Here is a 27,108-nt window from a genome sequence, read left to right as displayed (position 1 = left end):
GTATGAGGTCGAACCACCTAAATAAATGTGTTTTACTCCTTCAAATTAGATCAGGTATATTTTTGTATTAAAAATGGATGTCGACGGTCGAACATTGTAATCGATAGGTAGACTAAGTATTGTAAGAGAAATCTAGTATTTGTTAATTTATCCGATCTCGTATGGATTTCTTGGCCCTTGAAGTGCGGGCCTACTAATATCGGTTTAATGATCCCGAAAATTAATGCACAGGGCACACTGCGGTAAGATTAAGTTAGTTTGAAATGTATGAGGCTGATTTGAATTGTTAACAGAATAAAACGATCGCCCCGAGCGACTGCCACGAGCGCCACCAGGCGCACGACGCCCTTAAAGTTCACCCTCTCTTCGGACCTACGCGTGTGGGGTAGTCGTTAACAAGGCAACTCCATATGATGCAAGACATTGTAGTTGTTTTCAAATTTCCCACACGTGAAATTCCCATCTCTAATACCAAGTTTGTGTGTGTGATTCCAGCTGTGATAAGAGACGATCGTTCGCGGGCTTGCTGCCATAAACTATATTTTTGATAGTTTTTAGCATTTAAACACAGTTAGAATGTATGCGAGACTACTGCGCAACTTGGGCGCCAGTGCCAGGTAAGAACATAGATTGGCACCTTAAATCTCCTGGAATCAACAGGCGCATTCCAACCCACGAACTGTTACATAAACCTTGCAAATTTGTTTTTGTTTTCCCGCAGGTGCTTCGCCACAGAAGCCAATCCAAAGGTGCGGCCCATCAACAAGATCGTGATATCGAATCGTGGCGAGATCGCCTGCCGGGTGATCCGGACCGCAAGGAAGCTGGGAGTTCGCACGGTAGCGGTGTTCTCTGATCCCGACGAGAAGAGCCTGCACACGCAGCTGGCGGACGAGGCTTACCGCGTCGGAGAGGCCGCATCCTCGGCTTCATATCTCCGGGGATCACACATCCTTGACATTGCAAAGCGATCGGGCGCCCAGGCCATTCACCCAGGCTACGGCTTCCTGTCCGAATCCGTGGAATTTGCCGAGCTGTGCCAGCGAGAGGGCGTCATCTTCATGGGCCCGCCCAGCTCCGCCATCCGCGACATGGGCATCAAGAGCACCAGCAAGGCCATAATGGCCGCTGCCGGAGTGCCAATCATAAATGGCTACCATGGCGAGGATCAGTCGGATGAGTGCCTGCAGCGGGAGGCCAAGGTCATTGGCTTTCCCCTGATGATCAAGGCCATACGTGGCGGCGGAGGCAAAGGCATGAGGATTGCCGAGAAGGCGGAGGACTTCCTCCCCGCTCTCAACTCGGCCCGCAACGAGTCGCAGAAATCTTTTGGCGACAGCTCTGTGCTGCTGGAGCGCTACGTCCGGTCGCCTCGCCACGTGGAGGTTCAGGTCTTTGCGGATCAGTACGGCGATGCTGTCTACCTGTGGGAGCGCGATTGCTCCGTGCAGCGACGTCACCAGAAGATCATTGAGGAGGCACCAGCTGTAAGGGCACCGTAGCATCTAGTAGATTTCGTTAATTTACGTAAATGTTTATTCCCCAGCCGGGTTTGTCCGAGGAACTGCGTCGTGAGCTGGGCGAGGCCGCGGTACGAGCTGCCAAGGCTGTGGGTTACGTTGGAGCTGGCACAGTGGAGTTTATTCTAGACAAAGAGGACCTCTCCTTCCACTTCATGGAGATGAACACCCGTCTGCAGGTGGAGCATCCAATTTCGGAAATGATCACGGGCACCGACTTGGTTGAGTGGCAGATTCGTATTGCCGCCGGCGAGCCTTTGCCGCTGAAGCAGTCTGAGATTACCCGGCGAGGCCACGCCTTCGAGGCCCGCATCTATGCTGAAAATCCTCGCGGTGGCTTCCTGCCCGGAGCAGGACCTCTGCGATATTTGTCCACTCCTCAGCCATCCGCCGATGTGCGTGTGGAGACGGGTGTCCGCGAAGGAGATGAGGTGTCTGTGCACTACGACCCCATGATTGCCAAGCTTGTCGTTTGGGGCGAAAACCGCACGCAGGCGCTGAACTCCTTGGTTGCTCGTCTAGGAGAGTATCATGTGAGTATAAGGAAAATTCGCTCTCCCGTGGGGGTTTCTCTAATGTTACGCTGATTCTAGATCTCTGGTCTGGACACGAACATCAACTTCCTCATCGACCTAGCCTCGCATCCGGAGTTCCAGCTGGCCAACGTGCACACCGGCTTTATCGATGAACACTTTGATACGCTCTTCCCGCCAATTGTTATTAGTCCGCAGCAAGTAAGCCAAGCTGCGTTGGCGCTGGTCTTTAACGAGTTGCAGGCAGCTTTTAGCAACGGCAACAAAGGGCAGGATCCTTTTGCCGCCACACCCAACGCTCGCCTTAACTACTCTTTAATCCGCACATACAGCTTGAAATCTAATGAGAAAGGTGCATACAATTCCATCTTAAATCAAACATAACTAACCCGTTATCTTACAGTTTACTCTGTGGCTGTCAAGTTCGACGGCGAAGATGTGCAAATCCAGGTGGATGGTGGCGACTGGCAGGCGATCAAGGCCGAAAGAGTTGATGATGGCGGTCGTTTGAAGATCCGTGCCAACATCGATAGCAACATCACCACCTATAACGCCAATATTGATGGTCCCAGTGTCTGTTTGTTTTTGGAAGTATGTCCGGAGATTTCGTAACTGGAAATGGGTTTTGTATTGAATGGATTCCTTTTTGCAGAGTGGCAAGCTTGACTTTGAGCTGGTTCAGCCAAAGTTCTTGAGTGCTCAGTTCGATCAATCAGGACAAGGTGGCTCTCGCGTGGTGGCACCCATGCCAGGTGTTTTGGAAAAGGTTCTGGTGAAACCAGGAGACCAGGTCAAAAAGGGCGATAGCTTGGCCGTGCTGATTGGTATGTAGTTCTAATTTTAACTATACATTTAAACCACATTTCATTGTTTGACAGCCATGAAAATGGAGCACATTCTTAAAGCACCCAAGGATGCCACTATCAAGTCGATCGGAGGAGCCGAGGGCGACAATGTGGCCAAGGGAGCGGCTGTGATTACGTTCGTCGACGAGGAGGGGGCCAAGTAAAAGGACTTATTCCCGAACTACGTACCAGGGATTTTGTTGCATTTATTTACAAGTTAATATTCTAAATATTTTTATGACCCCTTTCGCTTCCAGGGATAACCAAGTGCATTTATTATCATAAGTAATCCATATAATGGAGTTTTGTTGTATTTTGTCCACGGCATTAAACGTCTTTAAACTGTTAACCAAGAATCTTTTAGCAGCCGAGTCAGATAGCCAACGGTGATGGTTTTAAAAAATTGTTTATTTGTTTTCGTTTTTGTTGAATTTTAATGGATGTATAAGATTTATTCAGTTTCTCGAACACACATTTCCTAAATGTGATACATCTTTATGAATACATAATTTAAAATTGAGTTCCGTACATAATTTTGCGGCTTATGAGTTTGACTTTGAGTTTGTTGCTGTCGGTGAACGGAAACGGAAACTGAGAGAAGGCAATGACATTGCGCAGTTTGCTTACATTTCGCTTTTATTTCGCAACTTAAAACATAATAATTTAATAAATGTTTAACAAATTTCACTTAATACAAAATACTAATCATTTAAAATATATATACTTAGTATAACCATAATCAAGTTTTCTTTATGCTCGTGTTGCTTTAGTCCATTCTGCTCTTGAGTTTATACTGTTCTGTTTGTTTTGATTTAGCATCCCATTAACTTGGATTATGCGGTTGAAATATGATTATGGAAACAGTTTCAGAGGCGAGTACTGAGTACTGAAGATGCAATTTGGTTTCTTGCCCTAATTCTTACTTTCAGCCGATTTGTTTCGATTAGTTTTCCCTAGTATCGTATCTATATGATTTCGTTTTGATTTTTTTGTTTTTTATTCGGTTAGTATTAGTTAATGTTGCTCGGCTTCAATACGTAATACATCATTTATATACTATATAAATACAATTATATGGTACTGTAAACGTGCAACTTAACGCTTCTTAGTAATTTATGAGTGTGTTTCTTTGTTTGCGTTCGTTTGTTGTGTAGTGTGTGGGTGTTCATTAAAGTTTCCTTTTCACTTTTTTTTTATATGCGTTAAAAGGGATACAATTACAATAGGGGAACATTAAAAATATCCCTTTTAATGAATAAAAAATAATAAAAAGAGGGTGTATATGTGTATTTGTTAAGGTAATTATAAAGTTCGATAGCTACTAAACACCTCTGCTGGTACATACCATCCTCCTCGACTCGCATACAGACTGTCGATCTTTGACTCGCGTCGCATCAAGCATCGTTTCGTTAATATCTACGGATTCTGCTCTACTTCGCATATTAACCCATTAAGTCTCGTTTTCGACGGCGGGAACCCCACTAGTAAAACACCTGTCCACACCGTTCTCATTGTCAGGCTGCTTTTGGTTCACTTAACGCTATGGATGCTCATCATAAGTAGCTGCTCTTGTTAGGTTGCGATTACATTTTATTGCAAATAACTTTTCGTTTGTGGTTTCCTCTTCGTTTTAAATTAAGTTTTTCTCTATCCTCGTCGGGAGCTCACTCGTTCCGGTGCCCGACCCTGATCCTGTTCCCGTTGTGGTGGTGGCTGCTGTTGTGGCAGGTGTTGAAGTGGCTGCCGTTGCCGTGGTTGTCGCTGGCGACGTTGTGACCTCCGTGGTGGCTGTCGTGGTCGCAGCCGTCGCGTCCTCCTCGTCCTTACTTTCCACCAGCTTTCTTATTATCACCCTGCGACACTTCTGCGAATGGCCAACGGAAAAAGTTGGATTAGTGGAGGTAGACTCAAAATAGCCAAGTGCTGTGGGTGCTACGGCAACATCTGCGTGCCTGCTAAGCAGTAATTGCAATCTTGCTTCGAGTGTTATCAATCTGGTCGTATCGAGGCTCATTTAAGGACTTGGCTTATATACACGATATTTATTTTTTCAATCTACATCAGTGATACCGGTTTTAAAATATTTTTTAGAAGTGTGCATTTTTAGATTTGATTTTTTTATAACAACAACTTATGCAAACTATAATTTAAAACAGCTGTGTGTTATACCTTGTCATTGCATTACAAATAATTAGGTAAATAATAATGCAAAAACATTTCCAGCCTGTTCTCTTAAACTTAAATTAAAAACTTGTTAAAATAAATTTTTAGTTAAGAACCGAGTGATATTGATATTGACTCGGGGTTCTCAGAAATTTCACCTGATTTTCGAATATAAAACTGGCATCCCTGATATGTGCAGGACCCCTTTCATCAAGTGTGTGTGGATTGGTTTTTATGTGGGGTGGGTGTGCATGGTTTTGTGTGAGTGAGCAGAAGCTTGCAGTGGAAAGTAAAAGAAAGGCCAACGGGTAGACGGATCCGGGGATGGCAAGTGCATCTCGGTTGTGCCGGGGCCGTGAGAACAAAAGTCATGAGCAAACACAAAGTAAGGCGGGCGCTGTGGGCTCAAACGAAACAACAACTCTAACTAACTTGGCGGCAAATCAAATCAAGCGGCTTGAGGAACTCTTGCTAATATCACCACGTAGTTGCTGCTGCTGCTGTTGTTGCTGCTGCTGTTGCTGGTGCTGCTGCTTCAGCTTGAGTTGCTGCTCCGACGGCAACTGGTGATGGTGGAACAGCACCGGGGGCAGCTTGCTTCCCTTGGAGCGACTTCGCAAGCCCTGCGTATGTGGTTACAATGCGGGTTCAACAAAGGAATAAACAACGAAACGCCGCAGGGAATCGTGTAGGACAATATAAATATTTAGAGACGAGTTAAAAGAAATCAGGAAAGAAGGGTTATCTCCGGTGTCCGAAGTGAACCATTATTTACACAGAAACTAATGGCAAAAGTATCCGGTCTAACAAGTATTATTAAAGAATATATAACTGTTAAAAAATATAGTTCTGAAAAACATTCGGACAGACATGTCTGGATCGACTGAAAAAGTTCTCTAGCTAAAGTAACCACGTGTTCAAGGAGACAGATAGATAGATACAGATTGGAATTGGAGTGTAAAATGTGTTTATTGTGTGTACTGGTTTGCTGGGGCTGCTTGGCAGACGTCTCGAAGGATCCCTCGGCTACGGACACACTTTTCAGAGGGGCAAATGCCCTAGATCTCGTCCGCCCTAGTTACCTTTTTGGCCGTTATCTCCATTTGGTCCAGGCTGTTTGTCAGACCGTTAATAGTCGTCTCGCCGGTGGTCTCCTGGGCACTACTCTCCGTCTCGCTGTTGGCCCCACTACCCGCCGTCGTCGTCGTGGCGGGCGTTGGCGCCGTGGTTCCGCTAGTTGTGCCACCACCAGTCGACGTGTAAGCGCCGAAGAGCTGACGCGAGAGCCGTGGAATGGCGTTGCTATCCACTCGTACTGGCCAGGCTCCCGTCGCCGGACTGCTGGTGGTGGGCGTCTTATTATCGGCTGGCTGCTCCGTGCCTCCGGTGGTGCCCTCCTGCGCACCTCCCGGCTGAACCACCTGATCCGTCTTGTTCTCGTCTAGATTCGACTCCAAATCAGACTCGTTGTTCTCATCCTGTTCCTGGCAAGCGCGCACATTAGAAAAATATTTTCGTATATTTCAATGTAAGGTGGTACGTACCGTTTTCTCGCTGACCTCATCCGGGCAGAGCTCGTAAGCCATGGTCCACGTATTCTTGGCGGACTGCGACCGCTCCAGCATGTAGCCGTTAGTGTTGTCATTGCTCTGCGCCGGGGGCGACCACGAGTACGAGTTGTACTGGCAGCCGATGCCCCGCTGCCGCTCCAACTCGTCCTGCAGCCACTCGACGGCAATGCTCCAGTGCCGGCTGATGGTCGGGTTTGTGTTGAGCATCTGCAGCGCAATCGGCGACTTGTGGAACAGCTGCGTCAGGCACTTGATTATCTGGTACGCCCTCTTCTGGTAGTGCGTCTTCGCCCGCTGTATCGTTTCCAGCAGGCCCTCGCGCTCCTCCGCCACTCCGTTGAGGGCATTGTGTATGCGGTGGTGCTGCCACGAGTCGTCGATCAGCAAGATGTTCAGCAGTAGATCAGTGTGGTGCCGCATGTCGTGGCAGTAGGCGAAGCCACACTGCCACAGCAGCTCGGTGAGCACAGCGCGAGAGAAATGTGGATTCTCCCAGCTGCAATATTGCAGCAGCTTAAGACCCTCGTCGCCCACGTTTGTGTCCTCGATCACCTTCTTGATGTAGCTAAAAAGGACAGCACAAATAGGCATTAAGATGAAGGGTTTTTTTTTATAAAACGCCTTGAACTTACCCCGTGCGGTTGAAGAGCAAGTCCATGCACTCAGTTGATAGCGGAGTCAGCTCATCGTGCGCCACCGTGGCATCCTTGAATGGATTGGGCAGTGGACGGGCGTTCTGGTTGGAGCTCTGACACTTTTCGCTCACATCGCTGCAGCGTATCAGGTGCGAAACCACTTGGTGAAGCTTACTGAACTCCGGATACTGATACTTTATGGCCGGACCGGGGCCGTCGTCCAAAGCGACCTGAATAAACTGCAGTGGCACATTGAGCTGCAAGCGATGACAATCGATTAGTTGGGAATCATTATGAATGCAAATAATGCTTACCCTTAGCAGCTGCTGCTTTTCCCGTGTTCCCAGTCCCACGTACATACTGAATAGGCTAAAGTAGTGGGGCAGGTGTTTGCCGTAGTCGGCTGCCTCGGACTTCAGGAGGCGCAGCACACTAATGAGCACCTGCTCGCAGAGGTTGGCGCCGTCGTAACCAGTCAGTGGTTCGTCGTTGATGGCGAAGTGGCAGAAAAACACCACCAGCTTAACAAAGACGGTGCGCACCTCCGGCGACGGAGCCATTAGGATGTACTCGCCCAAGCGCGACGGCGGCGAAAGGAGCGCATGGTTGGCGAACCACTTGCGAACCAGAGCCGAGGAACGTATGTGATGTGAGAGCGCGTCGTACCTGACAATCAACAACTATGTTATTCAGATACTTGTCAGAAACTCTCCTTCACCTACCAATCGATGACTGGGCCGCGTAGCGACTTCTTCGTGCGGAAGCCGGTGTGGAACAGGAACTGCGATGCCAGTTGCACCCCCAGCAGCGAAAGCTCCTCGGCAGCAGAAGTCTGATGGAAACATAAACATTGTTAGTAGGAAAAAAAGCATTCCAGCACAATACTGACGATCTTATCGCTCCGCGCAGAGGGTATATTGCAGCTGACCAGCTTTTTGATAAAGTTGAAAAACTCCACGGAGAAAATGCTACGGGAGTGCAGAAACCGAATGTTCTGGTGCCTGTGAGACGGGCAAAGCAAGGATATGAAGTACATTCAGAGTGATTGAGCATAAACTCCACTCACCGCACGCTGCGCTCGATGGGCTTCGGCAGGGGCAGAACCATGTTGCGGCTCTCAGTGAGTGATAACTGCTCCACACTGGGTTCATACTGCACGGGACTCTGGTCGCAGCGGGTGTAGAACAACATGTAGGCATTCCACCACCGCTTCTGTCGGCGATACTGCATGCGCTTAAGGTTGTTGTCGTAGATTTCGCCCATGTAGTCGCCACCAAAGCACTGCGCCTTCATCTCCTCATCTTCGTGCATTTTGCACTCGGTGACCTCGCCGTCGTCAAACTTGTACCACTGGCACTTGCCGTTCGCAGGGTTTCTGCGGGGGATTGTATCGGATTAGTATCCGGGGAAAAGCTACAATTTTATGGAACTCACTTGGAGAGTATGTAGCTGAAGTAGTGGCCCCCGGATGCCTGCCCGCTGTGCACCACAATGCCGGTCAGTTCGTACTTTGTCGTCTCAACGTTTGTTTGACAATTATCACCCACCTCCACCACCTCGCCCTCTAGCTTAGCTAGGCCAGACACTGGAGAAGAGAAAATTTAAATAAATTCATCTGTAGAACGACCCCACTTGCAACCCTTGCTGAACTCACCTGTGTAGGGCTCCATATCCAGGATACGCGGAAATTCAAAATAATCATTAAATTTAATCGCACAGACGCGCTCGTAGTCGTATTCGAAGCGCTTCAGTTGTATGGCTAACACGGGTGGCAGCTTCTTCACGCATAGCCGCTTAACGGTAACTACCTGTTGGCCACAAGGAATTCGGATCATTAGAATCTGGCTATACCTTTACATCACGGGGAGGAGAACACTTTACTTTTTTATCACATTTATCACAATGGTATGCATCGGCTCCCTCGAGCAGCTCCCCCTTGACATACTGCTCCAGAGATTCGGTTAATGAGCTATGATTCCTAATATCGACACTAAATACACTAAATGGTTCCTCTTTGGAGTAGCGATGGGGGCACTCTTGGCAGATCTTCTGGTCGCTGAACGAGCCGCCCAGCGTGGCATTCATAAGCTGCGGCTGGCCAAGCGCCTTCAGTCCCTCGTCGAGGCTTTCGAAAAGGGACATGAAAAACTCCACGGCATCCTGTTGCTCGCGAAGATTCACAGGCTCTCCTTGCAGCCTATTAAAGTATAAAATTAAATCAATTGGGAAAAGGCCATCAATTGCAATGTGAAAAACTCACTTGAAATGCGTCCAGAGACCACGGGGCACGTAGAACTGCAGAGCACTGTGGCCCAGGTGGGCGAATATGGCCTGCACGTGCTTCAGGATCACCACGTGATAGTTTTTTCGCACATCCTGCGATCCATCCTCGACAGCGCCCGACGACGAGGAGAAGGTGACTAGGGCAGAGGCGGGTCCCGAGAAGAGGGCCGGTCCAAGACCACCGCCCGTCAAATCGGAGTCGCCACTGAAATCCTCGCCGTCGGTGGTGGCCGCGCCATGGGCTCGCAGGATACCCACCCGCACCGCCGGCACCATGTAAAGCTGCTGCAGCACCGAGTTCATGTAGCAAGTGGCACCGGCGTTCTTCAGTCCGCAGAAACCTTTGGTTGGCCTAGCGCCTACAGGCGGCAGGTAATCCCATTCGCGCAACGGATCAGTATCTGGAAATGGAGAGGAAACGCTTAAATAGGCCTCAGGATATTGCGAAGTGGAAGCTTACCCGTGCAGACGAAGTCGATGAGTGTATTGGTGAGTAGCTTCATATTAGGAACACAGAGCTGGCACAAGGCAATAAGGAGATCGCAGGCAGCGGCGATGGTGTGCGGACTGCGGCAGACCGGTGGCGGGACGGTGTCCTGCCGGAGACTGCCGTGCCGCCGTAAATGCAGGAATTCGCGAGAGGCCGTGAAGAGAAAGTCGTCGATCAGCTCGTGGATGAGCTCGTTGAGCTGCGCCTTTGAGTCGGCCGCTAGGAAAAACATCAGCTCCTTGGCCAGGCAGAGGTGGCCCTCGAGGAGCTCCTCGTGCACTTGTGTGTCCCCGGTGGCGCGGACGTTCTCCCGTATGCGTTGCAGCCACTTGATCTCGTCGCCCAACAATCCCTCGCTGATCTGCAGCGGCCAGTTGTAGATGCATCCATAGGATAGGGTCCGGCACAGCACCGAGAAGAACTCGGCGCACGTTGCCTCGTACTGGGGAACCAGCGTCTTCAGCGCGCCCACTAGCAAGTTGACCATGTAGACGAACGGCCGGCGATCGCCGGCGCAGTAGGTAGAGGCCAGAAACAGCTGCTCCGAGGCAACCTGTCGCACATGGCGAAGCGGGTTCTTGAGTACAATGGAGGTGATAAACTTTGGCCAGTTGGGATCGCTGGTCAATGCTTCGTTGGCACTCGGATTAAGGATAAACGAGATGGTGAGCACCTCCAGCGCCTCTTTGCACATGCTGAAATCTTGACCGTCCGGCACGATCACCTCGTCCTCAAAGTCGCCGCTACTGCTGCCTAGAGCTTGAAGGTTGCCGCAGGACGAGGCCCAGGCCAACTGCACCACCGCCTTGATGGTGGAAATGTCCGGGCAGGACCACTGCAGTGTGGAACTAAAGAGCGTCCGGCAACGGTCTCCCTCCTGGCTGGCTGAGAGCATTTCGCGGGCAAGCATCACAGCCAGCTTCGCGGAGATCGCCCGCAGTGTGCCTTGCGAGCTGTTAGGCATCGTAGAAAAGTTCTGCTTCAGAATGTCCACCTGTGAACGGGATCCGTTGTCCAGGTCGCAGATCATGGGCTCATCGCCTACGCGGGACAATACGCTTCCCACGATGTACAGGAACAGCTTAGCCAGCCTCAGCACGCACTGAAAGGAAGCGCGCTTCGTGTGCATGTCGGCGCTGGGAAGGAAATTGTTTTTGGTCAACAGCTCCAGCACGAAATGGGCGCAGCCCGAGTGCATCCAGGCAGACTGCACCAGCAGGGCTCCTTCGCCTAGAGGATCCAACGCGGGAATCAGCAGTCCGTGCAGCACACTAAGATTGTAAAGCACTTGGGCAGGCGTCGGGTGCAGGAACATCTGCTCGGGCGTGCAGTTCTCCTGGTAGAAAGAGATTAAAAATGTGTGAATTAAGAGGGTCCATATAAAGATTATTTGTTGTTGGTCTTACCTCTTCAACTTCACTCGCCGGTTGATCAGTGGTGTTGAGTTTCTCCTCTTCATCCTTAGCGCTCTTCTCGGCCGTCACAGCCACCGTAACGGCCGCCTTGGGCACCTTGCACATCACCTGCAGCTGACGCATCGTCTGGCGGTCGCAGGGCAGCAAATGCAGCAGTACCTTTGCACTGTCCCGCAGTCGACCGTGCTCCAAGTCACTGCCCAGCTGGTAGAGCTTCAGAAAGAACTCGGTGTACTGGTAGTTTTGTGAGATAATCACGCCGGGCAGTGTGCTCTCCGACTCCACGCGCTGCATGTCGGGGCAGGGACGCGGTGGAGAGCCAGTGCTGGAGTCGCTGGAGGAATCGGGACTGCTGGCCAGACCAGTGCCCACTGGCGTGAGCTTTGCTGTGAGGACCATCTTGTCGCGGATGGTGTACTGATAGAGCGGGTTAATCTCGTCGGATACCTCGATCATCTCGCCATTAGTGTAGAAGAGATCAACCTTTATGTTGGTCGTAGAAGTACCCTTGATTCGCTTCAGTAGACTTCGCTTGAAAGCGGCCATCGTCTCGTTGCTGTGTGTAACGATCTCCAGGTCATCAATGGGTCTCCCTGGGTTCTGGAACCGTATATACAGACTGGTGTTCTTCCCACGTGTAACTCGACTGAGTGGCAAATGGACACGATCGCCGCTGAAGGAGCGGTCGCACTCCTTCACGTATTCCTGCAGCACCTTTAGAATTCGGCACATTTTCTCCGCCTCGATGAAACGCATTTTTGAGTCCTTGGACTCGTCGTTGGCATTGTCCGACTGATCAGGCGCATCCAACTCCTCCTGCAGTTGCGTCTTGCCCAGGATAACGATGTTTCCGTAGTGGGTACGCAAGCGGGCGCAGCACTCACCGATGAACATTTCGTGGAACTCGGCGATGTTCTCCTGTAGCCGTGGACCCAATGCCGTGGACACTTCCTTGAGCAGATCAATGGCCTTGCTAGCGATTTCCTCTCCTCCGGTTGTAATCACCCGCCACAAGTAGTCCTTACCTATAAGATCCTCGTTGTCCAGAATGTAACCTCTGTGTATCGCCTTCAGCTTGTCCTCCTTAGAGTTGACCGCCTTGAAGAAGCGCTCGAAACACTTGATGCCGCTCTCGGTGAGCAGATGCGGATCGAGTTGCAGAATGTTGTTCTCGAAGAAGTCCTTGTTTATGCCGGGGTCCAAGTCGGGCTCCTCGCCCATCAGCTTGCCGAACCACCGGAAGCACTCTTCTCGATCCGCCGGAAAGACGGCGCTCACCGCCAAGCAGTGCCAGATTTGCTTTGCCTGATCTGCGCACAGCCACAACTGTCCGTCTTTCAGCAGGAACTTGAGGAACTCCAGCCGTTCCGCTATTTGCGCATGGTGCGGAAACCTTCCGTCAATTACGATGTTAGCTGCTTCCAGGCCAGGTGTGTCTGCCACCATTTGGCGCACCCTTTCCATGTACGCAGTCAAGCTGTTGGTGACAAGAATGACCAAGGAATAGTCGTTCTGCAGTCGCTCGATCACCTGCTGCCGATTCGTGCCCGTTTGGGTGCGGGGGGCATGATTCGGCGTTGTGTCATATAGACAACAAATATCCCGGATTAGGCGCAAGGCGGGCAGCACCCATCCATCGCCCGACTTTAGCTCGCCGACGCATTTGTCCAACCAAATGGTCTTCTGTGCGTCCCGCTCCTGCGAACAGCTGTAGTCTAAGATTTTCACGTGAGCGCCAAGTGCCTGGTCGAGCACCTCTGGCGGCACCTCCTGACTGTGAGCTAGTGTCCAGAAAAGCTTCAGCACCTTTTGGGCCATTACACCATTTTTGTCGTCCTCAGCCAAGCGGCGGATAAGCTCTAAAAGCCTTTCCCGCTGCCTCTTATTGGCCGTGGTCATGCTGGCCTGAAATTAAATTAGAAATATTTTCATTAATAAATATATTTTATATATTTTAATTTGAGAAAACTTACTTGGAACGCCTCGAAGAGGTGGTCCAGCTGCTCGGGAGTAAAATCCCAGGCCAGTTTGGCCAGGAGATCGTGCACGTTCTTCACGATTGCCTCGTGCTTGCCGGCCTGCGCTCTCCAAACCGCATCTAAATCGTCCAGCGTCAGTGCTTGCTCCTTAATGAGAAAGCGGATGATCTTTTCGAGCTTTTCCACATACTGCGGTTGGTGCAACGAGTCCTTGAGCACGATACCCAAGACGTCCGACGCCTTAATCCATTGCGCCATGCGCTCCGCCGTCAGCCAGTCCATCTCGTCCTCGGGCATACAGTGGGGCAGGGGTTGGGATCTATGCGAGTAATAGGCCACCGAAGAGAGCACCTTGTTGATCTCGTTAAGGGCATTCATCTTGCCATTGAAGCTAGACACCTGCAGCAGGCGCAGGATCATCTTCAGGCGAAACATCTCCAAGTCGCGAATAAGCTCCTCCTGACCCGACAATCGACTGGCCAGGAAGCGGGCCGACTTCACAATCCCGTTGATGTAGTCGTTGCGTCCCTCGGGCTTCACCTCGCGTTTTAGCTCCTCGTCTGTGAAGCTGTCCAAAAGGTCCAACACCACGTTCCAGGTGGGCATAAAGTACTTGGCGATGGTAGCGGGCGTCAGCAGCTCATAGCATTGACCAAACGGCCGCAAAAGGCTGTGGATGAGAGCCAGGGTGAGGCGATTATCCTGGCCGTTACCCTCGCCGCCACCCTCGCCACAAGCACTCTTGCCGGTGCCCTTGTTTTGGTTGCGCTTCAGCAGTTCCAGTCCGCTGTTGAACCGCTCCAGCAGATTGTCAAAGCCTCCCAGCTGGCCGAAGCGGTTGATGAGATCCACAAGCCAGCCGCGCGCATTCTTGGGCTCCGGGGGCGGCCGGGCGTACATCTTGTTGCTGTCCAATTGACCCCAGATGCAGTCGGCGCTGGCGAAGCACTCCGGCTGGCGGGCCGCGTTGAACGTGTTGAACTTGTTTTCCGGATCGAAAACGATGGCCAGCAAGTCCAGAAGGTAGGGATTGTCGCGCTGCATGTGGATGGCGATAAGGTGCAGAAGCTTGCCGCACGACACCAGAATGCAGTGGTGGATGTTGTACTTCCATGAGTTCACCGCCTCGTCGGTGAGGATCTTGGCGAACGAAGTGCTCAGTCCATTGCGGTAAAACTCCACGCACGGCTCGCAGTCGTGATCCACACCTGCAAGTGGATCGAATATAGATGGGACTTTCGTGAGCCATATGGACACACTTACCAGCCTGCGTTAGCTCGATGGCAGCATTTAGAAGCACCTCCAGTTCCTGTTCAGGCAGCACGGGCACCACCCAGCGTGGATTGGATATCTTCTGGGTCAGTAATCTCAGTTTCGTGGTGGGAAACGAGGATATAAGCTTCTCTGGAGGCCTGCCGGAGAAAAAAGAATACAATTAATAAAATTTTAAATTTTCAAATGCAAAGACTCGTAATTACAAATTTTTTAGAGGTGTAAATCAATTAAATTACTTTAAAAGCCCACATATTACAGAGCATTAGCGTTTCTACTTAACAAATCCTATTAATCATTATACGAACATAATATCTGAGTTGTGCATTTGGCTCTTGTAACAAGTTCAAAGGTCAGAAACCTAGGAATTGTCGTCTTTCAGCAGAAAAATAAACACTACATTTGGCAAAGTAGTTTGCGTGAAAGTGAATTTCAGAACAGACCGTATAGATTACAATTTTTGGGGGCTTTTTCAGTGTCACCTAATCATGATGGACAAGCGATAAGATAACACCCTGCATGGGTATTCCAAATGAGACAATAATAGCCGCGTAAAGTAAATACATTAATACGAATGGGGTACATTTATTGGGACAACTGGAAAGGTACCCACTGCATCTATTGGGGAAAGACAAACATTTATAGCCCCATTGTTGGGCACTATCACGTTTTGTGCACACACGTAAACGGCCGACTTCGGCTTGTAATAGAACTGGGGAATGTGGGTTCTGTTGAACTCTGGTGACGCCACCACTCGAATTAGCCTGGCCAAAATCAGCTGGAGCATATTTTAATGAACCTATTGCGCGTGTTGTGCAGGCCGAGCCCTGGGCAAACAAAGAATGCAGGTGGAGGAGGAAACTGCGCAAATGTAAACACACGAATGTCCGAGGTTGGGGTTCTTTCTAGAGTGGTGGTGCTACTGGCAAATTAAGTGCAATAAACTACGCACTAAACCCGGCTAATTGGGCGGAGTCATGCGAAACCGGAGCCACGCCCACTTACACTATTGTGACGGTGCTTTCCACGCTGCCCGTCGACGAGGAGGCGGCTACGTCATCCGAACTCTGACTGCTGACCGCCGGCTGTTGCTCCTGGCTGCTGTCCAGGCCACTTGATCCTCCACCTCCTCCTCCTCCTGGCAAACTCGAGGTGGTTACTGTTCCCGTGCCCGTTCCAGATCCTGTGCCCGTTCCCGTTCCCGCACTCTGTGCCGGACTCGTTGTGGTGGTTGCTGTGGTGCTGCCACTGCTGGTGGCTGTGGTGCCCGGCTGTCCGGTGGTGTGCCTGCGCGTGTCGAACGTCATGGTGGTGATGGCGGGGGATGGGGATCCTCTCCAGCCAATTCGTCCTGCGGAGCACCGGAAGCGGTCGAAGGTGCAGGAGCTCTAGCTTTAGTTATAGTTCTCTAGGTGCCTGGCTAATCCTACTGCAGTCTGCACTGGGCGGCGTTTTTGGCTGGTGTCTTATGGCAGTTGTGAGGTATCCGGATACGGAGTGCTCCTTGTCCAGCTCGGGAGTTCCCCTGCTGATTCGCTGTTTCTCGAGGCACACTTGGTCGACGACTCCTGGGCGCTGGGCTCCCTCTTATTGTCCTTTTTCCCAATGAGAAGTGGCTCCTGCGTTGCGTTTACATATTCCTGGTCAGCGGCCACAGTTTGCAAAAATCTATAAACTGCAACGAAGCGAGAGGCAAAGAGAGGCGGATAAATAGAGGCGCTAAAAGAGAGACCGAAAAGGCACACACACGCACGCCAGCGTGTCACTGTGTGAGTGGGCCTGCGTGTGGGTAAGAGAGCGCTGGGTTGGAATATGAAAAATCAATATTATTTAATAGACGGGGCAGCAAGCGCCAAATAATGCTCCAAAAGCACACAAATTACGCTCTCACCCACACACACGCCCGCTCTCCCACACCACACGCTCTCCTCCGACCATCGAGTGTGTGTGTGTGAACTTAATTTAATGTTGTTTTTGTTTTACGCCGCGCTCTTCATTCTTATTTATTTATTGTTATTTTCTTAGGCAAACAAAGAATATTTTTGTGCCGAAAATTACATCACGTCCAAGTCTACGGATTTTCCACTCGCCCTCCCTCTCTCTCTCCGCCCGGCAACATCCTTAAGCGGAATGTCGGTCGGTGGGTGGAGCAACTGGGCGGAAAAGGGGTGGTGGTGGGTGGTCAAGTGCAGGGGCTGCAGAGGGTGGCGAAAATAACTACGCATAAAGACTTTAAGCTGCAGCCCCAAAAAGATGCAGAATCGAACGATTTAAAGGGTGTGGCGCGGGGAGGAGGGCGGGAAATCTCTCACTTTCATTCTATCTCCTCCAGAGTTGTGGGAGAGTAACGGAAGTCACCCAAGGACGGCAGCCAGTGCGGCTTTTTATTATTTTTCACTGTTTTTCACTGGCCCCTCACACACACACGCGCACGCACGCACACTCTTTCACACGCACGTACATTTATTTTTCGCAAGTCTAATCGAACGACCGAACAACTTCCACTTTTCGCAGCCCAAAAAGGGCGATCGCATTTCCTTCCGTTCTCCTTTTTTCTGGAAAATTGGGGAGCCCCAGTTGGCTGCGCACTCCAAACTAGTCGCGGTAACTATTTCGCGAATATTGAGCTTACAAATCAGCCGGCCAATAGACAAAATGGCGTCTGCCTTTGCTGTTGTTCTGCGGCCGAGTCCAATTGGGATTTTACCTGCCTGGCCGACGGCGAAGTGCTGCGTATCCTGCGGGGGCGGCGGGTGAGGCTGCCACGGCGTGTTTCCTGTCCGCTCGCTGTGCAATTCGCGTTAAATTAATTATATTTTAGTTATTTCTTTTGATAGGGTTGTGCAGTTCGGGCGAACTAGTTTTGAACTGAACCGGTTCGCGCGGTTCATCTGGTGCTTTCGGCCAGGGTTGCCAGCCTGTTCGTAAACGGCGCCTATCGTACTGGATTCATTAAGGGGTGTCGGGCGAAGGTCTATATTTGTTTACATTGCTTAAGCTTGGAAGAAAGACATGCAAGTGTAACTATTTTATAATTATTCCACCCTTCGTCAAATTTTAATTCAAATAAAAGAATTTCGTGAGAGAATACAATTTTTAAGAGGAAGCCATTTCCCCATCTGGCAACACTGAAATTATGATTACAACAGTGTTACCTGATGGTCCGTCTACTACTAACTATACTACTACTAATGGAATGAAAATGTACGACGCGTTGGAACGGTGCCCAGGTGCCTATTGTGGGAGATCGCCTCTGGGAAATGACACCTGGAGCAGCTGCGGGGTCTGTCCCCGAGGATCCCGGGTGAGTGTCTTGCCTGCCACCCCGTCATATGAGACCTGGCTCCAATAAATCCTCCTTCATCCGCCCACAGGTGAACGATGCATACGCCTGCTCTCCGTGCCGCGATGAATTGACCACGTACTCCTGGCTCTACCTGGGATTCATGACACTGCTGCCGCTCATGATGCACTGCTTCTTTATCGACATGGACGCCAAGGATCGGAAGTTTTCACGCAAGCAGCTCATCCTGACGGCCAGCGCCTTCGTGGAGGTGGCCCTGTCCGCCGTGCTGGCCACCTTGTTCATGGAGCCCATGTGGGAGCTGCGCCTCTACGCCTGCGATGTCCGGAAACTCACCGACTGGTACACCTTGTTCTACAATCCCAGTCCCAACTACGAGTCACGGGTCTACTGCACCCAGGAGGCAGTCTACCCACTCCAAACCATTGTGTTGGTCTTCTACTTCCTGTGCCTGGTGAACATGTTTCTCATCCGCCCGCTGGTCAGCAAAGTGATGGATGTGGGGGGCAGGAGCAAGGCGCCCATTTACTCGGCCCTCTACTTTCTGCCCCTGCTCACCTTTATCCATGCGTTGGGATGTGGGTTGATCTGTGAGTAGTGCATAGGTTACCTGCTACATGTCAGATTTTAACACACTGCTTTCCTTTCAGACTACTCCTTTCCCTACCTGAGCGTGGCCATCTCCATGGTGGCGAATGCCATCCACTATTCCCTCAAGCTGGACCAAACATTGAAGGCTCTGGTTCACTCCTCGGTGTGGGAGTTGAAGAACGTGGTCATAATAGGTGGGTAAATGATTTTTTATAAGAGAAATTTTTACCAGCTTACTTGTACAGCTGTCCACTGGATGCTGCTGGCCTATGGGATAACCTCCCTGAATTACCATTACGCCTTCATGTGCTTGGTGCCCTTCCCCACACTCTTCTACATCCTGACCGTGCGCTTCACGGATCCGGGCGAGTTCCGGGAGCTGGAGTCGAGAATTTGATGCGGCGACGTCCAGATGCAAATCTTCCACGCCCGGGGCACCCGGCGATCGACTGTTGTTATCTATGTGTAGTGTACGCGTCGCTTAATTTATTTACACTTAGTGCGTAGCTTAGATTCAGACCCGTTCCGAATTTCACATACTTTAGGCGATTTCGAATATAATCTTATCTTTCAATGCCAACTGTTCTGTAAACCAGTCCAAGTGAAGGTCATTTCGCTTACTTACCAAGCCATGTCAGATAATAAAATCGCAATCAAACGAATTCTGTGAAGATGAAAGTCGGAGCAGGTCCTCTAGTGTACTCGTCGTTTAGCCTTAATCCATTCATCGTTCTTTTCGTTTTAATTATATTTCACATTAATTATACACATATAGTAATATTAAATACAAATCATCAGTTTCCCATCTCTAAAATAGTTTTTACACAATATATATTGCTACATATTGAATTTGGATGCCGCACTTGGTTCACATTCAGATCCTTCGTTCCGCACGCCGCCCCTGGGCGGTCGTACTTCAGTGTGTGAATTCGGGGGCACCGTAGTCATCTTTGTCGTCATCGTCGTAATATTCCCATATCGCAAGCCGTAGAAATTAAGAAGTCAAGGACAGGGTGCAGCGGATGAGGAGCGGAGTATAAACAAAATCAATACCAGCAAAGAGAATAGAAAATGTGATTAACGCAAGCACGTTCTGTTTATGTTTTTTGTTGGATGAGGATATTCGCTGCCGTTTTTGGGAGTGGAGACTTCAGTATTCAGGGCGTCTATTCCGCTGTCGTGCGTTCGTTTGTGAACTTGTTGCGCTCCTCAAGGAACTTCAAGCGTCGCTTCCTAAGCTCGCCCAGCTCCGAGGAGTTCTCCTCGAAGTCGGCATCGGAGTTGGGCAGACTGACCGCCTCCGTGGCCGTCGATGGCACATCATCCTCGTCTGCATCCGCGCCCAGATCCTCAATGGTTACCTTTTCGGCGGGCAGGGGAGGAGCCACTGCGGCCGTTGTTGTCGGAGTAACCTGATGAGCCTCCAGCTGGGCCATGGCTGTGGCCGAGGTACTGGGCTTGTCGTACACGCCAGATTCGCTAACAGCGCTTTCTGCGTTTGCCGGGGCGGAAGCAGACCCTGCTGCCGCGGATACCGGCGGCACTGCAGTGAGCTGCAAGCGGGAGGCCAAACTCTGGTACTGGGACATCATAATCCCCGCCGAATCCAGCATAAGGTTAATGTTTTGCAGCAACTGAAAGGGATGTTTAGATAAGTTACTATTCATTACAAAGTGCGATATTTCACCTTCAGGCGCTGCTCAATCTGCTCGCGCTGGTGTCCCTCCATGGCGCGCAGCTCCTCGACGGTAAACTTGGTCAGGTCCAGTGGAATTGGCGGCGGCGGCAGGGGCGAAAAGTAGCCAAACTGTGGCGGCATCATAAAAGGCGAGAGCATGGGCATGGCCGGCGGAGGAGGCATCGAGAGACCAGCCAGATTGGGCAATCCATTGGGCAAGCCGGCTGCAAAGGAATGGATCAGGTAGGATCCTTATTTACCGAACTCTAAATTCAAAACTCACTGGCATCACCGAATAGATCCGCGAAGCTGGGCGGTAAGGCTTGACCTCCGGGGAGAGGGCCATTGACGCGTGCTTGGTTTCCGTCGGCTCCGGCAGCTGGAGCCGGAGCAGGTACACCTCCAGCCGGTTGAGCACCTGCGGCAGCAGGACCGGCATTCGCAGCCTCATCACCGGCACGTGGCATCGCTGTGGAGTTAACGGCCGGAGTGCGCAGGATGTTCAGCCGGCAGGTGGGACAGGTCTGCTGGCGTTGGAACCACGAGCGAAGGCAAGTGGTGTGGAAGATGTGGCCGCAGGGCAGCTTTTTCGAATGATTGACCATGTCCTCGCGGCAGATGATGCATATGTTGTCCGACTGGCGCAGTTCCTCAGGCGTGGCGTCCGGATACAGGGTGTTCATGTTGCGAATGGCGCGGCGGGACATGATAACGTCGTTCAGGGCCTTGCGGAAGTTGCGTATGGTGAAGAACATGGGGCGGAACACGAACATGGGCAGTGCGTAGATCTTGGCCATGATCACCACAAACAGTATGTACAGCACCACTTTGATGAGTCCGATGACTAGCTCTGTGTAGAGCAGGAACACAGCCTTATTCTCCCAGGGCGTGTCCGTGCGCATCTCGGCGGCGTGGAGCACGTACTTGATGGCCGTGCTGGCAATGACGGTCAGAAGGATGGCGTACTCGAAGCCAAAGACCAGCTGCACGGTGGGTCCGCGCACCAAGGTGGAGTTATAGGCATGGATCAGCAGAACGTAATCCAGGATGCCAAGCATGGTGAGCAGACTGCCCACTCGAATATGGAACAGCCAGCCGAGCACGGGCGAACGCTCCATCTGGGGAGGGGAAGATTTTGTTAAAAAAGACATAACCAATTTACAGGACACACAGCTTACAAAGTCCACCCGCTCCTCGGCCAGCCAATGGAATGATTTGAGGAATAGCAGCACTGTGAACAGGGCCACAAAGCGCGGATTGAAGTCATCGCGGAATACGGTGAAGGCCAAGCAGGTCTCCGTGAGGGCGTACCAGAAGCGCTCCAGCAGGTGCTCGAACTCGGCAGCGCGGAGCGTTCCCAGGAAGATCTGGGGAATGAACCAGGTTAATGTGGGTTTACAGGGGACTCTTGGGGTTCATTCACCTTGCGGAGCAGCTTGCCAAACATGAAGACAATCACAAAGAACTGTATGTAGATCACCTGGAAGCAAAGGAAGATTCAGGTTCAGATTGGGTGTGGCAGAGGATTCACGGTTGGACTACCCACCGCCATGGAGGCGTTCGACTTGGTGATGTACACCACCGCCGGATAGAACTGCTGCTTTTGGTAGTAGGCATTCCCGATCACCGCGCTGGTCAGCGCCATGCAAACGGAGGATAGGAGCAGCTGCATGATGCCGCTCGAAGTCGCCAGGGCCGCCAGCTGGCTGATGGACTCCAGGAATATGTTAATTTTGGCCGGGATCTCTGCCTGCCCCCACTCTACATATAAGGCCGCAGCTCTCGGAATCGGAATCTGTATCGCTCGGGACGGGACTCTGCGTCCGAAACAGAAAATGTCGACTTTGCTCTCGTTGACGCTGGAATTTTGCCGGGTTTTGTTAGCCGAACGAAGTTGTTTGCATTGCCATCGAGATTTCCGACTCTGAAATTTGAGGGGTGGCTCTATTAGGGCGTTTTAATATTTTTTATTTTTAACTACAATTACACGTAGTACGAACTTCTAGCGATGAGCGCGTGCGTCTCTTCTTTCGGCACGAGCACGTCGATATATTTTGAAAGCACGATCACGCACGCACGACAACCGTTTTTGAAAACACGGCACGAGGACGAGAATTTCAAGGAATAAACTATGTTTTCGTAAGCTGTAACACATTCATTGCGTTCAATTGAAATACCAGAACACTAAAATCTATGCATTTTAATCTTAGTCTGTTTTTAATTTGGAAATAGTCTAGATCATAGGTCTTCACCCACTTAGTTGTGAATTCTGTTGTTTCAAGTTTGATAACTTTGATAAGCAATCAAGCCGGGCAAGTTTAACAGAAGCACGATGAAAAGTATGTAGAATTTTAGTAGCACGCCAAAAATCACGGCACGCGCGCAACTCTAGTAACAGTGCTACCATACATTTTCTAGTGTGAACCACCTAATCGGGCAACACTGGAAAGAAACGATAACGCCATACTATCGATGCCGTTTTTTGAAATTGTTTATTATTGTTTTGATGGTCATACTTCAGCCGTTCTGATTATAAGCCGGTCGAAGAAGAAGAAGAACGAATCTAATTGTATGATAAATGGACGTTAAATTTTAATTATAAACCAGTTAGTCTGAAACTCGATTCCCGATGAGGTGGTTCTGGGTTCTGCTGTTGAGCTATCTGCAGCTCCTGGTGTCCGCCACCGAAGATGGGTTTTTGCCGAGCCCCAATCTGGATGAATTCAAGGAATACCCTTTGTTTGAGTATGACGACGTTGAAAGACCCAAACCCACCCAAGGGTTATTGTATCCTATTGAATCGGAGACACGCGAGTTGCGCAGTTTGGACGGAATGTGGCGCCTGGTGAGGAGCGACCCGGCTGACCCCCTCCAGGGAATCAGGGAGAACTGGTTTGCGGATGCGCTGAGAAAGACCGGAAGGGAGATTATTCCCATGCCGGTTCCCGCCTCATATAATGACATCACCACGGACAACCTGCGGGACCACGTTGGCACCGTCTGGTACGAACGGACCTTCTTCGTGCCCCGCTCCTGGGAGGGGAACCAACGCACCTGGCTGCGCTTCAGTAGCGTCCACTACTCGGCTGTGGTTTGGATCAACGGCAGGAACGCCACCAGCCACTCCCTCGGTCACCTTCCCTTCGAGGCGGAGATCTCGGCCTTGATCAGTTTTGGCGGGGAGAACAGGATCACCGTGATGTGCGACAATCGCTTGAGCAATCACAGCGTTCCCCAGGGATCGGTACACGAGGCGGCCACGGATGACGGCACTGTGCCCGTCCAGAGCTACTCCTTCGACTTCTTTAACTACGCGGGAATCCACAGGAGTGTTCACATGTACACAACGCCTCTGCTCCACATCAGCGACGTGGAGGTGACCACGCAACTAAATGCTGAGGGAATGGGGCGCATTGACTACCGCCTGTGGCTGGATGGCAGCCAGGATGGTCTCCGCATCCAGCCCAGCCATGTTCTGGTGCAACTGAGGGACCGCGATGGCCAGGTGGCCGCCCATCAGATCAACAAGGCGATCTATCATGGCACGCTGCTGGTGCCCAAGGCCAGTCCCTGGTGGCCCTACCTGATGCACCCTGATCCCGGTTACCTCTACGACCTCCAGTTCGAGCTCTTCGTGGCCGACCAGGAGGAGGGGGCGTCGGATGCTCTGCTGGACGTTTACCGCCTACAAGTGGGCATTCGCAGTTTAAGTTGGAGCAACGACAGCCTGCTGCTCAATGGGAAACCCCTCTACTTGCGGGGATTCGGACGCCACGAGGACTCCGATGTGGGTTTGCTTACTAAGTAAAGCCAGTTATTGACTTATATTCTTGTTTTAGATACGAGGCAAGGGATTGGACAACGCTCTACTCGCCCGCGACTTCAACATGCTCAAGTGGATTGGAGCCAACGCCTACCGCACCTCGCACTATCCCTACTCCGAGGAGTCCATGCAGTTCGCCGACCAGCATGGGATCATGATCATTGACGAGTGTTCTGCTGTGAACATCGACATCTTTGAGCCGCAGCTGCTGGAACAGCACATGTCCTCGCTGGAGCAACTGATCCACAGGGACAGGAACCACCCCAGCGTGGTGGCCTGGTCGGTGGCCAATGAGCCGAGATCCACCAAGCAGGGGGCCCTGAAATACTTCGAGTGGGTACAAAACGAGCCTGATATGTAGAAGCTAATGAGGATGTCTTGCCTGTATATAGATCCCTGGTGAACTACACCAGGAGCATTGCCCACGGACGTCCTCTGACGGCGGCTATCAATGCAAGTCCCTCCACATGCCACTTGACCCAGTTTCTGGACATCGTGGGCTTCAATCGCTATAACTCCTGGTACCAGAACACGGGACGCACCGACATGATTGTTAACCTGCTGACGACTGAGGCCCAGAATTGGAGGGATACGTTTGGGAAGCCAGTCATCCAGTTCGAGTACGGAGGCGACACCATGGAGGGCATGCATTCGGTGAGGGATCCCGACTGTATTCTTTGGCTGTTTATAATGGTTTTGCCTCCTTAAAGCTTCCCGCCTTTATTTGGTCTGAGGAATACCAGGTGGAGCTCTTCTCGCGGCACTTTAAGGCTTTCGACGAGCTTCGTGAGCGGAAGTGGTTCATTGGCGAGTTCGTATGGAACTTTGCCGATTTCCGGACTGCGCAGAGTGGGTTTCCCAAGGTTTTTCGGATTAGAGCTTCTAATAACTGAAATATATTTTGCAGGTATTAACCGCGTGGGTGGAAACAAGAAGGGTGTCTTTACCAGAAACCGCCAGCCCAAGGAAGTGGCCCACATCCTCAGGTGGCGGTACTTTGCATTGGCCAAGGAGTTGGATCAGTGCCAGCTACCGCAGGACCTCAATGTGTATATCTCCAAGCATACCCACAACGAGCTTTAGATCAGGGAATCCTATGTATAACAGATACGCACAAAATGAGCTTTAAACATTTGCATTCTTACTGTATCTTGCCATTAGATGCGAAATGTCTTCGTGCAATATAGGCCTTACTATTTTTCTAAAAGTTTTGAGATTTATAATGAAATACATTAGATTCTTTAAAGCAGTTATATTATGCTCATAAAATAAAATATATTGTATCTATCTGATCTCATTACAGCAGTTCTAAGACTGTTCTTTACCAGGAATCAATTCTGAATAAGAAAGAATGTTGTCAAACGCATCCTGCAAATTCAGTTTACCTTGGAAAATGTTTAGTAGCCTGAACAACTCAAGTAAGCCCAAACTTTAAGGTAATTCCGTTCATGTAGTACTAAATGTATCCACACACCTACATGTGTTACCCCTTCCCTGATATCTTCATTGGCTTTGCCATGGCCAACTCGTGTTGGTTAAGACCTCTCGACAGCAAACCTAATTAACTCATTTAGACCCTCTCGTAAAACCATTTATATTTTCTGCTTTGCACTTTACGCGAAAACAAAATAGCAAAATGCGGCGCACAATGGGGCATCTCCATGGCCAGAAAGCAGATGAGCTGGCCGTGCCAAATCGTGGCATAATTAAGGTGGCCAAATGAGTCTTCCATCTTCGATCTGCGATTGCCACTCCTCCCCCGCTGGCTTTTACTTTTACCCCAGCCTCGAGAATGGAACCACCGGTGCCGATGCACCGAGATGACCACATGGCGAGTGGATCAACTGGTCAGACTGTCTAGTGTCTGATGTCTGGTCTCTGGCTGGGGTGTTGCACAAGGCACTTCGTCGCGGACCAGCTGAGGATGTGGATTTTTGCATAAGCCAACCGAATGGTTAGCACCCAAAGGCTAAAGTTGGCTGCAGAATGCCAGCGCGGATTGTCTTTTTTTGCGGAAAACAAACGAGGGGCCCAGACTTGGACACATGGACACACAGTCATCGACACCAGACCACCGCCGACTAAGACCGGTCACAGATCCCATCCCATTCCAGCGGACCCAGGCGAAAACGTGTCGCAGCAATTTTCCATTCAGCGGCGGCTTTTCCATGCGCACCATGCCATCTTTTGTCGGCACTCTGAGAAAATATAAAATAATCACCTGGACACTAAAAATAACAACATGACTGGTAATAAAATACTTAAGGGAAGCATTTGCTGAAAGTAATGTTAAAATGTTAAGACTAAAAACGCCTCTATTGACGAAAATTGTTAATTCGGAGAAACACTTACAATTTTCTTTGAGTGTCTTTTATGGCTGCTGCCCATTTCGTCGGTTCGCATTGCATATGCACTGCATTCGCTCCACTCCTCCCACCGCCATCAGGTTGCTCATCTGCCCGCCAGCCGGCTCAGTGCTCCCAGTTCCCTGCTCCATGCTCCATGCTCCAACTCCATGACTGCGTCGTCGGGCTCCATGTCTCGCGCTTGACTTACATAAAGCGAGGAGCACCTCGCACGCCAAAATCCAAACCCGTTTCAGCCCGCGACGAGGAAACGACAGAGGCGTTACTTGGGGGCGATGTGGAGGAGGAGCGGAGTGGAGGGGCCTCTCTCGATGATCATCAGCTGGCTGGGGGTGGGGTGGATGTTTGGCCATTGCTGGTACGGGTAGCTACACGGTTATTGTAATCAAATATCTATTAACTTTTAATAGAAAATATTATGTGACCTTTAATAGATAGTCGTATAAGTAAATATTAAGCTGTTCACTATATTAAACCATCATTGGCAAAATATATTGATTTTAATGGAATAATACGATAATAATATTTATCCATTTAGGCAATTACAACATAATTGTTTTATCATATTATTAAAATACACATTTAATATAATATATAACATTTTTTAAAATGTACGACATACGGCAAAAATAATTCAAAA

The 27,108-nt window shown here is 50.4% G+C and overlaps 5 protein-coding genes and 1 long non-coding RNA gene across 14 annotated transcripts; 4 read left to right on the top strand and 2 right to left on the bottom strand.

Annotated features, from left to right (window-relative positions):
- Window positions 1-208: 208 nt before the first annotated feature.
- LOC136117292 (uncharacterized) lies at window positions 209-353 on the top strand. The gene is made up of 2 exons (XR_011604234.1): window positions 209-242; window positions 294-353. It is a non-coding gene; the product is annotated as an uncharacterized lncRNA (long non-coding RNA).
- Window positions 354-460: 107 nt separating this feature from the next.
- On the top strand, window positions 461-3,254 carry Mccc1 (Methylcrotonoyl-CoA carboxylase 1). The gene is made up of 7 exons (XM_017075741.4): window positions 461-617; window positions 722-1,487; window positions 1,547-2,053; window positions 2,114-2,405; window positions 2,457-2,644; window positions 2,706-2,877; window positions 2,932-3,254. The coding sequence occupies exons 1-7, from the start codon at window positions 577-579 to the stop codon at window positions 3,060-3,062; spliced, it is 2,097 nt and encodes a 698-aa protein (XP_016931230.3). The 5' UTR covers window positions 461-576; the 3' UTR covers window positions 3,063-3,254.
- Window positions 3,255-3,516: 262 nt separating this feature from the next.
- faf (ubiquitin carboxyl-terminal hydrolase-like faf) lies at window positions 3,517-17,574 on the bottom strand. 8 transcript variants are annotated; one of them, XM_065866134.2, is made up of 19 exons: window positions 17,414-17,574; window positions 15,712-16,381; window positions 14,698-14,846; window positions 13,429-14,642; window positions 11,447-13,360; window positions 10,011-11,376; window positions 9,528-9,951; window positions 9,149-9,464; window positions 8,922-9,075; window positions 8,702-8,852; window positions 8,334-8,642; window positions 8,157-8,268; window positions 7,990-8,099; window positions 7,582-7,933; window positions 7,265-7,524; window positions 6,606-7,197; window positions 6,144-6,545; window positions 5,543-5,684; window positions 3,517-4,762 (listed from the first exon to the last, which is right to left on the bottom strand). In XM_065866134.2, exons 2-19 carry the CDS (start codon window positions 16,011-16,013, stop codon window positions 4,722-4,724), a joined length of 8,310 nt encoding a protein of 2,769 aa, XP_065722206.2. In that variant the 5' UTR covers window positions 16,014-16,381; window positions 17,414-17,574; the 3' UTR covers window positions 3,517-4,721. The 8 variants fall into 8 exon arrangements, with proteins under 8 accessions (XP_065722206.2, XP_065722208.2, XP_065722203.2 ...); XM_065866136.2 differs by having other exon boundaries at window positions 5,546-5,684; XM_065866135.2 differs by having other exon boundaries at window positions 4,620-4,762; window positions 5,494-5,684.
- Window positions 17,575-17,852: 278 nt separating this feature from the next.
- Window positions 17,853-19,415, top strand: LOC108010808 (JNK1/MAPK8-associated membrane protein). The gene is made up of 4 exons (XM_017075743.4): window positions 17,853-18,010; window positions 18,081-18,600; window positions 18,661-18,795; window positions 18,847-19,415. The coding sequence occupies exons 1-4, from the start codon at window positions 17,903-17,905 to the stop codon at window positions 18,996-18,998; spliced, it is 915 nt and encodes a 304-aa protein (XP_016931232.3). The 5' UTR covers window positions 17,853-17,902; the 3' UTR covers window positions 18,999-19,415.
- sip3 (septin interacting protein 3) lies at window positions 19,325-22,406 on the bottom strand. Of its 2 annotated transcripts, XM_065866138.2 has the most exons (7): window positions 22,267-22,406; window positions 21,826-22,203; window positions 21,703-21,759; window positions 21,458-21,646; window positions 20,563-21,397; window positions 20,289-20,503; window positions 19,325-20,235 (listed from the first exon to the last, which is right to left on the bottom strand). In XM_065866138.2, the coding sequence occupies exons 2-7, from the start codon at window positions 21,949-21,951 to the stop codon at window positions 19,768-19,770; spliced, it is 1,890 nt and encodes a 629-aa protein (XP_065722210.2). In that variant the 5' UTR covers window positions 21,952-22,203; window positions 22,267-22,406; the 3' UTR covers window positions 19,325-19,767. The 2 variants fall into 2 exon arrangements, with proteins under 2 accessions (XP_065722210.2, XP_036675622.3); XM_036819727.3 differs by lacking the exon at window positions 22,267-22,406 and having other exon boundaries at window positions 21,826-22,260.
- A 385-nt stretch (window positions 22,407-22,791) lies between these two features.
- betaGlu (beta glucuronidase) lies at window positions 22,792-25,407 on the top strand. The gene is made up of 5 exons (XM_017075846.4): window positions 22,792-24,066; window positions 24,119-24,435; window positions 24,495-24,756; window positions 24,813-24,951; window positions 25,010-25,407. The coding sequence occupies exons 1-5, from the start codon at window positions 22,909-22,911 to the stop codon at window positions 25,183-25,185; spliced, it is 2,052 nt and encodes a 683-aa protein (XP_016931335.4). The 5' UTR covers window positions 22,792-22,908; the 3' UTR covers window positions 25,186-25,407.
- Window positions 25,408-27,108: the final 1,701 nt, after the last annotated feature.

Source organism: Drosophila suzukii, chromosome 3 (genome assembly GCF_043229965.1).
Source record: "Drosophila suzukii chromosome 3, CBGP_Dsuzu_IsoJpt1.0, whole genome shotgun sequence".
In the NCBI taxonomy this organism is placed as follows: Eukaryota; Metazoa; Arthropoda; class Insecta; order Diptera; family Drosophilidae; genus Drosophila; species Drosophila suzukii.
This window is presented reverse-complemented; position numbering and strand designations above follow the sequence as displayed.

Bases quoted from the DNA above. Each gene is read 5' to 3' on its own strand.
- sip3 (XM_065866138.2), bottom strand. From the start codon at position 21,951: ATGCAGCTGCTCCTATCCTCCGTTTGCATGGCGCTGACCAGCGCGGTG. The intron at 20,504-20,562 runs GTGAGTTTTGAA...ATTCCTTTGCAG, and splicing joins GGATCTATTCGGTGATGCCA to CCGGCTTGCCCAATGGATTG. The intron at 20,236-20,288 runs GTGAAATATCGC...CATCCCTTTCAG, and splicing joins AGATTGAGCAGCGCCTGAAG to TTGCTGCAAAACATTAACCT.
- faf (XM_065866131.2), bottom strand. From the start codon at position 16,013: ATGACGTTCGACACGCGCAGGCACACCACCGGACAGCCGGGCACCACA. The intron at 8,643-8,701 runs GTGAGTTCCATA...AATCCCCCGCAG, and splicing joins TTCAGCTACATACTCTCCAA to AAACCCTGCGAACGGCAAGT. The intron at 4,763-6,143 runs GTAACTAGGGCG...GGCCATTCGCAG, and splicing joins TGGAGATAACGGCCAAAAAG to AAGTGTCGCAGGGTGATAAT.
- betaGlu (XM_017075846.4), top strand. From the start codon at position 22,909: ATGAGGTGGTTCTGGGTTCTGCTGTTGAGCTATCTGCAGCTCCTGGTG. The intron at 24,067-24,118 runs GTGGGTTTGCTT...TTCTTGTTTTAG, and splicing joins GACGCCACGAGGACTCCGAT to ATACGAGGCAAGGGATTGGA. The intron at 24,952-25,009 runs GTGGGTTTCCCA...TATATTTTGCAG, and splicing joins CGATTTCCGGACTGCGCAGA to GTATTAACCGCGTGGGTGGA.
- LOC108010808 (XM_017075743.4), top strand. From the start codon at position 17,903: ATGAAAATGTACGACGCGTTGGAACGGTGCCCAGGTGCCTATTGTGGG. The intron at 18,011-18,080 runs GTGAGTGTCTTG...ATCCGCCCACAG, and splicing joins TCTGTCCCCGAGGATCCCGG to GTGAACGATGCATACGCCTG. The intron at 18,601-18,660 runs GTGAGTAGTGCA...CTTTCCTTTCAG, and splicing joins GTTGGGATGTGGGTTGATCT to ACTACTCCTTTCCCTACCTG.
- Mccc1 (XM_017075741.4), top strand. From the start codon at position 577: ATGTATGCGAGACTACTGCGCAACTTGGGCGCCAGTGCCAG. The intron at 618-721 runs GTAAGAACATAG...GTTTTCCCGCAG, and splicing joins AACTTGGGCGCCAGTGCCAG to GTGCTTCGCCACAGAAGCCA. The intron at 2,054-2,113 runs GTGAGTATAAGG...CGCTGATTCTAG, and splicing joins CTCGTCTAGGAGAGTATCAT to ATCTCTGGTCTGGACACGAA.